At 37.9% G+C, this 13,038-nt stretch overlaps 1 protein-coding gene across 1 annotated transcript in view; it reads right to left on the reverse strand.

The window, feature by feature from the left end:
• LOC126822112 (anaphase-promoting complex subunit 1) overlaps positions 1-13,038 on the reverse strand; it is a 122,174-nt gene that overhangs the window by 34,115 nt on the left and 75,021 nt on the right. The window contains exon 46 of the mRNA XM_050550861.2: positions 7,874-7,949. Within this exon, the coding sequence (XP_050406818.2) occupies positions 7,874-7,949 (76 nt within the window). The remainder of the gene's footprint in view (positions 1-7,873; positions 7,950-13,038) is intronic.

Below are 13,038 nucleotides of genomic sequence, written 5' to 3' on the forward strand. Positions count from 1 at the left end.
TCAAGTGTTGACATAAATAAGCATTGATGTAATAATGTACAATATAAGAAATAAAACAATGGTAAATAAAACAATTAATAGATTAATCATATGATTGGCATGTTCACCAGACAGGCCATATTGTCAGTTACTTTCTATCTATAACAGTTTTAAAAACAATAAGGGATTATAATAAATTAACATGTCATTAGGATTACATAACATTTCACCCTTGGCTAGTCACCTTTTAATAGCACACATACAATTAATGTTTTAAAAGAATAGAATAGTTATTGTCCTGAGAGTTTAAATAAATTCAATTTGAAGGCTTTCACTTTTAAAATTAATAATGCATTATCTTAAATATTCAAGATTTAAATTATACTATAACTTGCACGGTTATATTATTATTATTCAAAATCTGGTTTGGCCTAATACTCTTCTGCACTGTAATCCAGGTATCATTTAATCTTGTATATTTAGCCGAGGGCATTGGATGGTCGATTGGTTAGCACATGGCGCGCTGTATCATACAATCTGTCATTGAGTCAACTGGCGTGGTTTCGATTCCCCTGTTGTACATGACAAAGCGTAGGGTGACTAGGGTCGCCTGTCCAACCTCGTGAGTTTTCTCCGGGTCCTCCGGTTTCCTCCCACTGCTAAAGACCCCTACGTGCAAGCGAATTATTGTAATAAATTTGAACCATGTGTTGATACTGAAATGACCTAGTTTGTGTTGAGTGGACTTTAAACCCCATTTCTAGCTCTCTCTCTTGTGTATTTAGCAATAATTTCTTTCACATTCGTTCAATATCAAATCTCTGTTTAAAAATTCGTAAAATTTTTTTAAAATCAACAAAAATCATCTAATTTGTATTTGTGTCCAGTTTAAAGCTGACCATTCAATTTTGATAATGAGTGTCCCGTTTACAAGCCTTTAATTTCTCGACCACTGTTAAAAAAATAAACAACCCAACTGATTATTGATGTATAATGATTCATTTTTGAACAGTGGTCAGGAAATTAAATACTTGTAAATTGGACACTCATTATCAAAATTAATCAGTCAGCTTTAAAATACACACAAGTACAAATTAGTTGATTTGGGGTGATTTTAAATGATTTTTGCGAATTTTTAAAACAAAGATTTGATATTAAACGAATGTGAGATAAATTAATTGATAATTACAGGAAAAATAGAGCCCTGTTGACTGGAGACTATATAAATATAATTACGATACACAACTCCTTGGATTAAATGATTCTCATGACATGCACATCAACCTCACAAATATAATTCATAACGACACACAGCTACAAAGCACAAGAGATTAAATAAAGGGGAAAATAATTTCTTTGTAGTTGAGAGATATTCTTATTCTCATATGAATTGTTATACAATTAGTGCCGAGACCATCAAAGAAATCCTGCATCAATACAGTCTACTGAATAATTAGTTTCTCTATCTCAATATTTAACCCAGTTGACCTTCAGTTTTGTTTTTTACTTTGGATGAAAAACCAAAACATTTGGTCATTCTTAAGGTTGGATGTTAAAATATAATAGAAACATGAAATGAAATGAAATGGGGTGTAACGTCCTACTGTTCTGCTCCGACTGGGCTAATGAAGGTGGGCATACGCCATACAGTGTGCTGAGGGAAATTTTGCCCGGACAGTGGCACTATGGCCTACTCTTATATCAAATTCCAACTGTCAAGGGATCTTTTACGTGCACGCCAATGTGTACATGGGACCTCAGTTTTTCATCCCTCTGAACGACTAGACAGCTGTCCCTGTCAGGCCCTCCGCAAAATCTGGATGAACTTTCTCGGCCAATGCAGGGATCCAACACCCGACCTCCAAAGAAAATGGAAACATATGACCTAGTTTGTTTCAAGTGGCCGTTAAACACCATTTCTCTCTTTCTCTTTCATATTTTAGTCCCGAAATGACCTAGTTTGTGTCGAGTGGACGTTAAACCCCATTTCTCTCTCTCTCTCTCTTTCATATTCATTAAACGTACATTATGCAAAAGCTACATCTGCCTATTGCAGGTCTAAAATGTTGTATAAGTTATTAATTAGATATTAATTAACTTATCCAGACCATAATCAACTCTCGATGTCATCTTATGTGTTCAATTTTCATTGGATTTGAATCCGATCTGCTGTTCATCGCTCATTGATGAAAAAATCCAAAAATGGATAATTGAGACAATGTTTTTTATTGTACCGATTTTAGTAATGATGAGTGGGGTTAGGTAGGTCTAAAATTCAAACGCTAATATCTTGGTTCAGAGTGGAGCAATTTGACTAAAATTTTCAGCATATTCTGTTTCTGTTATCTATTTTTTTAACTATTATAGCAAGAACTGTCCAGACAACGGCACTATTGCCTACTCTTATATCGAATTCCAACTGCCAAGGGATCTTTTACGTGCACACCAATGTGTAGACTAGACCTCAATTTTTCGTATCCATCCGAACGACTATACGTTGTTCCTTGTCAGTCCCTCTGTTCTGTACCACTGACAAGGGGGAACCACGACGGAAAATCAAGATGAACTTTCTCGGTCCAATGCAGAGATCGAACACCCGACCTCCATGTTAGCGAGCCAACGTCTTACCCACCTAGCCACCATGGCTTTCCCGTATGGTGTATGTCTGTCTTCATTAGCCCAGTTGGAGCAGAACAGTAGGATGTTAAACTCCCTTTTATTTCCTTTCATTTCGTCCATAACATGGCAAATAGTAATTATCATTATATATATAACCTATAACGATAAATCTCTTTGATCTTTAGGATATATTCTATGCCTGGAATAACTTGCCGTCTGAATATATTGAGAGGAATTCGGGGTTAATCTTCTGAGAATTTTTCTTTAAACCTGTATTGGGTTATTCTTCCAGGGTAGGTTTTTTTTTTCCATAAGAAAACATGATATAAGGTTTTTCTTGCTGGAATTCTGGGATATTCTCACTTTACGTACATGTAAAGATAGACGGTTTATAAGCAAGATAAAGTCCTCGACTTCGGTTATGATGGGGAAGAAAGACTTCAGAAAAAAACCTTCGATTATGTTCTTAAGTCCTTCTTTCCTCAGCATAACCGAAGTCATTGCGCTTGATAACGATAAGAGGATACTTGTCGAAACGTCATGCTTTTAGAATAAAACCAGTGATTGTTTCCCATAAAAACTGTGTTCTGTTCATAACCGAAGTCGAGGACTTTATCCTACACAAAGTAGAATATCTATCATCTAGGTAAATAAACTAAACCCACCATTAAAACCTCGTTAGATCTAAACACCCAACATCTTGCTCTTCAGTCTGATGATCAGTTTAATTCTGTCTGGATAATTACTTAATGTCTAGATAATGACATTCACATACTTTTAACACCGAACATTATTGTTGGCACCTAATAAAATAGAATTGCTAACTATCCTGCCACTTGCTAGAGCAGTCTAGAACTGGAAGTCAGATTATATTTTTCATAATAGCCATACCATGTGTGGAATGCTGTCAAAGAGAGAGAGAGAGAGAGAGAGGGTTTAGTGTCCACTCGACACAAACTAGGTCATTTCGGGACTAAATCAATTTTATTTCAATAATTCGCTTGCGTGTAGGGGTCTTTAGCAGTGGGAGGAAACTGGAGGACCTGGAGAAACCAACAAGGTTGGACAGGTAACCCTATTCCTTGTCATGTATAACCAGGAAACGAAAACAGGGCAGTTGACTCAACGACAGACCTTATGATACAGCACGCGTGCTAACTATTTGGCCATCCCCCCTTCCCTCCTCTGACCCCTGAAATGAAATGGGGCTTAAGCATACATTATGTAAGAGCTAAATCTGCCTATTGCAGATCTTTCTTTACTCTTATTTCAAATTCCAATTGTTAAGGAATTCTATACGTGCACAGGACCTCAGTTTTTCACCTCATCTGAACATCCTGCACACGTGAAAAGGGGAAAACTTTCCCCGCCAGCAACAGGGTCGACCCAATACCCTGGTTAAAAACTAGTCAGCAGTGAATATTCGCTATTGTTATTGCTAACGAGTTAGGAATGACAAAAATGTACGCGAGATGGGTGCCAAAGCTCTGGACTGCTCATTATCGGGAAGTAATTTTCTTTAGTCACCCTAAAAAATATGTCATCAATGCTAGGAAAATGCGACTGGTTAGTTCCTTTTTCAAACAATTATCATGATCTGCTTCAATATGGCGCAGATTGTCACAGGACGTCGGGAATCTGACACGTTTCTGCCAGAATCCAAGCCTTGCGACATCGTTGGCAAAAGAGTGTACACCTGGAATGGGACTAAGTAGAAAAATAAATGGATACCATCGACTTCGTATAGGTCTTTCACAAATAGGCTTAGAGAGAGAGAGAGAGAGAGAGAGAAATGGGGTTTAACGTCCACTCGACACAAACTAGGTCATTTTGGGACTAACATATGGTTTGATTTTATTTACATAATTCGCTTGCGCGTAGGGGTCTTTAGAAGTGGGAGGAAACCGGAGGACCCGGAGAAAACCCACAAGGTTGGACAGGCAACCTTACTCCTTGCCACGTACAACCGGGGATTCGAAACCACGCCAGTCGACTCAATGACAGACTTTATGATACAGCGCGCGCACGCTAACCATTCAGCCATCCAACCCCCCTAAATAGGCTTAGAACTTTTCAGCCAGCCCTCGTACCTCTGTGAAACCAATTGCCCTGGTTAGTGTTCTAGTGCCATACTCACTGTGCCATGATGTCTGATATCTGATTCTAGAATTATGATGTCTGTCATATTTCTTTATTCTGTGTTATTATAATACAGAGAGACAGAGAGAGAGAGAGAGAGAGAGAGAGAGAGAGAGAGAGGGAGGGAGAGATGGGTTTTAAGTCCACTCAACACAATCTAGGTCTAACATATGGTTTAATTTTATTTCAATAGTTCGGTTGAGCGTTGGGGTCTTTAGCAGTGGGAGGAAACCGGAGGACCTGGAGAAAACCCATGAGGTTGGATATTATTATACATGTTCGATAATCGGTTAAAACTGTCGGGTAACAGTTCAGTATTGTCAGGTACAACGAAAATCATTATTTTCAGGTCTGCTGAGAGAGAGAGAGAGACAAAGGGGGGGGGGGTTCACTCCACTCGACACACTTCGGGACTAACACATGGTTCAATTTTACTTCAATAGTTCGCTTGCGCACAGCGGTCTTTGGCAGTGGGAGGAAAATGGGGGACCCAGAGAAAACCCACGAGGTTGGACAATTAGAGTTACTGAGTACCAAAAAAGTGTGACGGATTGACAGTAACAGGAGAGAATGAGGGAAATGGGGTTTTACGTCCATGTGACACAAAAATTGGCTTGCTATAGGGCTTTTTATTTCTGATCTGTTGGAAGGAAACCGGAGGGCCCAGAGAACCTACAAGGTTGGACAGACGGCCCTACACCTTGTCATGTACAAGAGGCGAATCGAAACCATGTCACTTGACTAAATGCAAGATCTTATGATATAACGGCGATGAGAGAGAGAAAAATGAGATTTAACGACACAGACTACGACATTTCGGGACTAACACGTGGTTCGATTTTATTTCAATAATTCGCTTGCGTGTAGGAGTCTTTAACTGTGGGAGGAAACCGGATGACCCGGAGATAACACACGAGGTGGGACAGGTGACCCTACTCCTTGTTACGTACAACAGGGGAATCAAAACCACAGCAGTTGACTCAATGGCAGACCTTATGAAACAACGTGCCATTGGATGGCTCCTATATTAAGTAGATTTAAATACATTTTGCGGTTGATGATTTACCGTAAAAAAATGGATAATCGAGACTTTGTTTATTATCTTAACAATGGCAGCAATGACAATCGAGGCAACACTTTTATTGTATCGCTGATATCTTGGCTCAGAGTGAAAAAATTTGACTGAAAGTTTCAACATATTCCCTTTTCATTATCTATTTTTGAACTATCTTTAACTAATCTTAGCTAATGGCCCTTTCAAAATGCATTACATCAGACATAGATAAAGACTTGGGGCCTGTTTCACGAAATTTTAACTAATATAAAATCCAAATTTTAGTAATTTGATTGGATAATATTAGATTGATTTTAGTGCTTAGCCAATCAAAATTGAAGTATCTACTAAAATTTGGATTTTATCTTAAGTTAAGATTTCGAGAAACAGGGCCCTGGCCATTCTTGCTATAATAGTTCAAAATAGAGAGCCCGGAAGTTGGGTGTTCGATCGCTGCATTAGCCGAGAAAGTTCATCCAGATTTTCTGGCATGCTTCTCCTTTGTCAGTGTTGCAGGACAGAGGGCCTGACAAGGACAGCTGTCTAGTCGTTTGGATGGGAAGAAAAACCGAGGTCCTGTGTACACATTGGCGTGCACGTAAAAGATCCCTTGACAGTTGGAATTTGATATAAGAGTAGTCCGTAGTGCCGCTGTCCGGACAAAATTTCCCTCATAACACACTGTATGACGTATGCCCGTCTTCATTATCCCAGTCGGAGCAGAACAGTAGGACATTAAACCCCATTTCATTTCATTTTCACTTCATTTCAAAATAGATAATGAAAAACGAATAAAATATTGAAAATTTCATTCAAATTATTTTATTCTGAGTGAACTTGTTTATTATCGTAGCTAAAGTACTTGGCAATCAAGAATAAGTCTTTGATGTCCATTTTATTGTTAAATATTTAAATCTTGTGAATGTTCTAATCCATTTCATGGTTTAGAGAGAGAGAGAGAGAGAGAGAGAGTAGGTCATTTCGGGACTATCATATGGTTCAGTTTTATTTCAAAAATTTGCTTGCACTTATGGCTCTTTAGCAGTGGGCGGAAACCGGAGCACCCGGAGAAAGCCCACGAGTTCGGAGTTTGGGCCCTACTCCTTGTCACGTACAACCGAGGAATTGAAACTCAATGACAGACCTTATGACGCAGTGTGCACGCGCTAACCATTCAGCCATCCAATCCCCCGTTGATTATAGGCTTGTCATGTATATAAAATAATAAATGAAGTGTAGGTGATATTCCCCAAGCTACGAACTTGATAAGATTCATTTTATTCCAGGACAGTTTGGGGACAAGCCCTTTACCAAGTTCCTTGCCTGTACATCATTTAGGTTTTCTTTTGGCCCCTACCCCCAACCATATCGAGAGAGAGAGAAATGGGGTTTAAAGTCCACTCGACACAAAACTGAATGATCAGCTTTAAACTGGACACAAATTGGATGATATCTGGTGATTTTAAATGATTTTTAAACAATGATTTGATATTTAACAAATGTGAAAGAAAATCAGAGCTAAATACACAAGATTAAATGAAACCTTGGTTATAGTGTTGTGATACAACGCGCACGTGCTAACCATTCACCTACATCCACCACCATAGGCGTACGAGCCCCCCCATTTTGGGCATCAAATACTGGGAAAATTGGGGCACACAATTATACTTTATAAAAGTTGTATAAAAAAAGATATTGTGTTCTTGAATGTGTCCAATTTAACAGCAAATTTATTATTATTATGTAACATACTAAGAACCTAACTACATTTTTTGGGCACCAACCACCACCACCACCCCGTACGCCTATGTCCACCACCCCCCCCCGTACGTCTATGTCCACCACCCCAATGCATTAAAAGCTTTATGTCTTATCAATAAAGGATAAAAACTAAGACAGAATTTAATAGCACAGTAAGATTATAATTATCATTTAAAATCAGATGAAAAGAGTATAATAACCAAAATGCCAGGAAGGCCATCATTAATTCGTAATTTTGAGAACAGAAAAATAAAATTATTAGTAATCAAATCTGTATTATATAAAAATGTGACGAAGGTTAAATTAATTATCAATAATTACCTGTGGATCTTCTGCGTAAGAGAGATGACCAGCACGTTGTTTGACGGATAATACTTGACCTTTCTCTAGTAGAGATCTGTTTGAAGGAAAATAATGAAGATATTATATATGTACAGTAATTATAAATTGATATATAATTATAATCTCATCTATAATTATTATAGAAAACAGACGTAAGACATAACCAAGCCTTGATCTATTTAACTACATATAATAATTATCTTAAAGATACATTATGAGAGATTCGATAACGAGTTGGCAGTTCTCACTATAATAGTTAAAAACTAGATAATGTAAAGGCAATTTGGTGAAAATTTTATTCAAATTGATCCACTATGAACCGAGAACTAAGCGACTGAAATTCCCATAAGCCTCGGTCATCATTACTAAAGTCAGTACGATAAACAGCATAGTCTCGATTATCCATTTAATCGTTTAATCGAGAAGGAAAGTTATGCAGTAAATCGGCTCACATTCCACAAAAGATCGCAGGCTAGCGATGCCATCTAGAGTTGATTATGGTCTGGATAGGTTAATTAATATCTAATTAATAAGTTAGATAACATTTCAGGCCTAAAGAAAGACCTGCAATAGGCAGATTTAGCTCTTGCATAATGTATGTTTAAAGAGAAGGAAAAGTCAGACAGGTAATTTTGGGACTAACATATGCTACATTTAATTAAATACATGTAACCCTATGGTGGATCATACGAATTTGATCCAAACCTGTTAATAATCGCAACCTGTAGATTACTTACAGACAAAATATTGTCAAAAAGTGGGTGTGGCTCTACCCCTGGGGGTGGGGGCATGCACCAAAAACAATAGTTGCCATAATTAGGCTATATGAATACATATGCCAAGTTCCAAGATGATCCATTCAGAAATGTGGCCTGTATACGATAAACACAAAAGTTGCCATCCTTCTGTTCCGACAGTGCTAATGAAGAAGGGCATACGGCATACAGCATGCTATGAAATGAAATGAAATGGAGTTTAACGTCCTACTGTTCTGCTCCTAAACTGGGCTAATGAAGACGGGCATATGCCATACAGTGTGCCATACAGTGAGCAACCCTAATCCTTGTCACTTGACTCAATGACACACCTTGGAATCTAAAGTCTACCCAACCCTCAAACGAAATTTTGAACTAATATATGCAACATTTATATCTCAATAGGAGAGAGAGAGAGAGAGAGAGAGAGAGAGAGAGAGGGAGATGGGGTCTAATGTCCACTCAACACAAACTAGGTCATTTCGGGACTAACATATGGTTTAATTTTATTTCAATAATTTGATTGCGCATATGGGTCTTTAGCAGTGGGAGGAACCCAGAGGACCCAGAGAAAACCCACGAGGCTGGACAGGCGATCCTACTCCTTGTCACGTACAACCGGGGAATCGAAACCACACCAGTTGACTCAATGACAGACCTTATGATACAGCACGCACATGCTAACCATTCGGCCATCCAACCCCCCCTATCTCAAAAGGGGTGTTGGATGGCCAAATGGTTAGCCTGTGCGTGTTGAATCACAAGTCAACTGGCGTGGTTTCGTTTCCCATCTTCATTAGCCCAATATAGGTGCCCTGTCTTTGTTAGCCAAGTCGAAACAGAACAGTAGAACGTTAAACCCCATTTCATTTCATTTCTCAAAAGGTGCAGAAAAGCGGGACATTAAACTAAACCCATTTCATTTTCATCTTTATATATTTTAGGGGGTTGGGTGGCCGAATGGTTAGTGCTTGCGCATTCTATCATAAGGTCTGTCATTGAATGAACTGGCGTGGTTTCAATTTCCCGGTTGTCGTGACAAGGATTAGGGTCGCCTGTCCAACCTTGTGGGTTTTCTCCTGGTCCTCCGTTTTCCTCCCACTGCTTAAGACCCCTACACACAAGCGAATTATTGAAATAAAATTGAACCATATGTTAGTCCCGAAATGACCTATTTTGTGTCGAGTGTACATGACAAGGAGTAATGCCGCCTGTTAAACCTCATGGGTTTTCTCCGGGTCATCCGTTTTCCTCCCACAACTTTAAGACTCCTACACATAAGCGAATTATTGAAATAAAATTGAACCATATGTTAGTCCCAAATGACCTAGTTTGTGTCGAGTGGAGTTAAAGCCTCTCCCTCTCTCTCAATAATTAGCCTTAGTAGTAGGAGAAAACATAAAGGGGTTAGGAGAGAAAGAGAGAAAAGTGGTTTAACATCTACTCGACACAAACTAGGTCACATATGGTTCAATTTTATTTCAATAATTCGCTTGCGCGTAGGGCAGGGATCTTAATCGGTTGTTTTTTGTCGGCTTTAGCCAATTGATCTTTAATCTAGCTAATTGGTAAGACAATGAACCGGCCACTAAGGTATCACAAATCAATCTACTTTCGGCCGATTTACAAAGAATTAATTATCAGGCCGATTGTTAAAACAATGAACCGGCCACTAATGGTATCATAAATCAATCGACTTTCGGCCGATTACAAAGAATTAATTATTACTCGTCGATTAAGAAACCCATCAAAGAGTCAATCATTACAATGAATACCTTCGGCTTATTTCATAAATAAACAACTTAATTGAGGTAATCATGCCAAGTACTTGAACACCTCGCAGAATGACACCAAGAAACGTAAACGAGATTTAACTGAAGATAGTGATGGCGGCGTTGACCTTGAACTTTAAGCATTCACGTCGTCAATGGAAGTTCCAAAAGCCGGAGATTCTCCCACGTGCAATATAGGTCAACCAAATTATCGGCAATAAAAGACCGTATTAATCTGACGATCATACCTACGCAGCAAAGAAAGACGATGACAGAACAAAGAGTTTAATTCCCAAATCTATAGAATTAGAAATTGTTTCAAACCGGGCGTTAATCCGAAATGCGTATTCCATAGCAAAAAGAAACATTGCCATCGAAAATTATGAACAATAATTGAACGATTTGACAGAACAGCAGGATGATGAAATGACAAAAAAATATATTGTGATTTTAATTTATTGTGGTGAATTTATTTCTTTAATATCCAGTGAAATTGAGGAAGAGATCCTCTCAGATATCCGAACTAGTCCTGCTGCATTAAATCCCGAAAATTGTATACTGGTAATACTAAAAATAATCACTTCCGTTTAGTTGGATGAAACCAAAAGTAGGAATATGCAATGTAAGTTGCTGAAATAATATGACTATAAATGTGGATATTATAGCGATGTATGAATGCAAGTATGCAATTACTAAGGTCTTGTTTATACGGAGTTTCGGCTATTATTATCCCAAATACATTATGCAATTAGTGAATTATGCAATTACTGACGTGAATAGAGTATGCATAAACTAACATGTTTGTTGTTGAGAAGCCGACTATCCGTTAGGCCTAACCGTGGCCGGTTCATTTCAAAATGGATTAAGAACCCTGGCGTAGGGGTCTTTAGCAATGGGGGGAAACTTGAGGACCCGGAGAAAACCCACGAGGTTGGACAGGCGACCCTACTCCTTGTCATGTACAACAGGGGATTCGAAACCCCACCAGTTGACTCAATGACAGACCGTATGATACAGCTCACACATGCTAACCATTCGGCCATCCAGAAGAACATCCAGATCTAAAGTACACTCAACCTCCACACTATATTACAGCAATTCAACCAAATAATCATAGTATGGTTGGAGGCACTAACCAAAGAACACACGCAAAGAACAACACAGAAAATTTAAAATGTCAACATCAATGACAAAGCCCTTCGGCATAAAAATATAAATAAAATGCAAGAAGGTCAAAAGTAACTTTTATATCGAGAATCTGTAACGGAAATTATCAGTTGAACGGTGTTATTACTATAACAATAATACGCATGCAGGTTGTCTCGGTCAACCAGACATCATTATCCTTCACCTGTTTAACCACAGAACTTGACAATCGAGACAACTCCCTTGGATATTCCAACTGCCATTATGTGGACTTAGTTTTCCAGAGAAAAGAAATGATACACTTTCCAAGTACCATAAGCGAGTAGAAAATATTTAAAAAATTTATTTGAACAGACATTGCCTGAGTAGAGCGAAGCTGATGTGATTGTTGTTAAATATAAACCTTCATAAGTAATAAAAGTAATGTTAAATAATCTTGTTTTTTTGAATTGATTTTAATTTAATAATAATAATAATGTATATTTATAAAGCGCATATATCCATCCATAAATGCATGCTCAAAGCGCTAACATATGTACACTGTCAATAATTCACTATTCAACTGTCTTGGTCATTAATGGTCATATTCACGTGGAAATAGATACGTTTTAAATCTAATTTTAAACGATTCCATTGAAGGAGCAGATTTAACACTCAGTGGCAGGGGATTCCAGAGATTAGGAAAACTGAGTTTGAATGATTTGTATCCGAAAGTTTGAAGGTTATATTTAGGAACTACAAGCATTTTTTTTGGTCTTGGGATCATAGGTTTCGTTGAGGATTGTGCACCTGGATTAGTTCGGATAAATATTTTGGACTGGAACTGTTTAGACATCTATATACACAACATAGAATCTTGTAGTTGATTCGTAAGTGAATAGGCAGCCAATGCAGGTCTTTCAGAAGGGGTGCAGTATACGTTCCGTTTTGAACAGCGGTGAATTATCCTGGCTGCTGTATTTTGTATTACTTGCAGTTTTTTGAGCGAGGTTTGATTTAGGCCACTCAGAAGACTGTTGCAGTAGTCCAACCTGGAGAATATCAGCGACCGAACCAATGTATGAGTCGAATCCTTCGTTAATACATGTCTGATGTTGCCAATGGTTCGTAGGTGAAAATAGCTTATCTTACATAAGTAATTGACATGTTTTTCCATTGTCAGATGTGAATTTAGATCTAAATTGTATTAAAAGTGTGAGAATTATTTTCATATGTTTCGTCAGAAATATGTGTAGTCATTGAATAACCCGTCAAAAAAATATTTCTATGAGACGCGTTTAAGTGCTAGAATGATTGCTATGATTGTATAATAGTGATCTCAAAACATACACTGTAACCTGGCTATCATTTAATCTTGTGTATCCAGCATTAATTTCTTTCACATTCGTTTAATATCAAATCTTTGTTTAAAAATTCGTAAAAATCATTTTAAATCACCCCAAATCATCCAATTTGTGTCCAGTTTAAAGCT

Source organism: Patella vulgata, chromosome 5 (assembly GCF_932274485.2).
Source record: "Patella vulgata chromosome 5, xgPatVulg1.2, whole genome shotgun sequence".
In the NCBI taxonomy this organism is placed as follows: Eukaryota; Metazoa; Mollusca; class Gastropoda; family Patellidae; genus Patella; species Patella vulgata.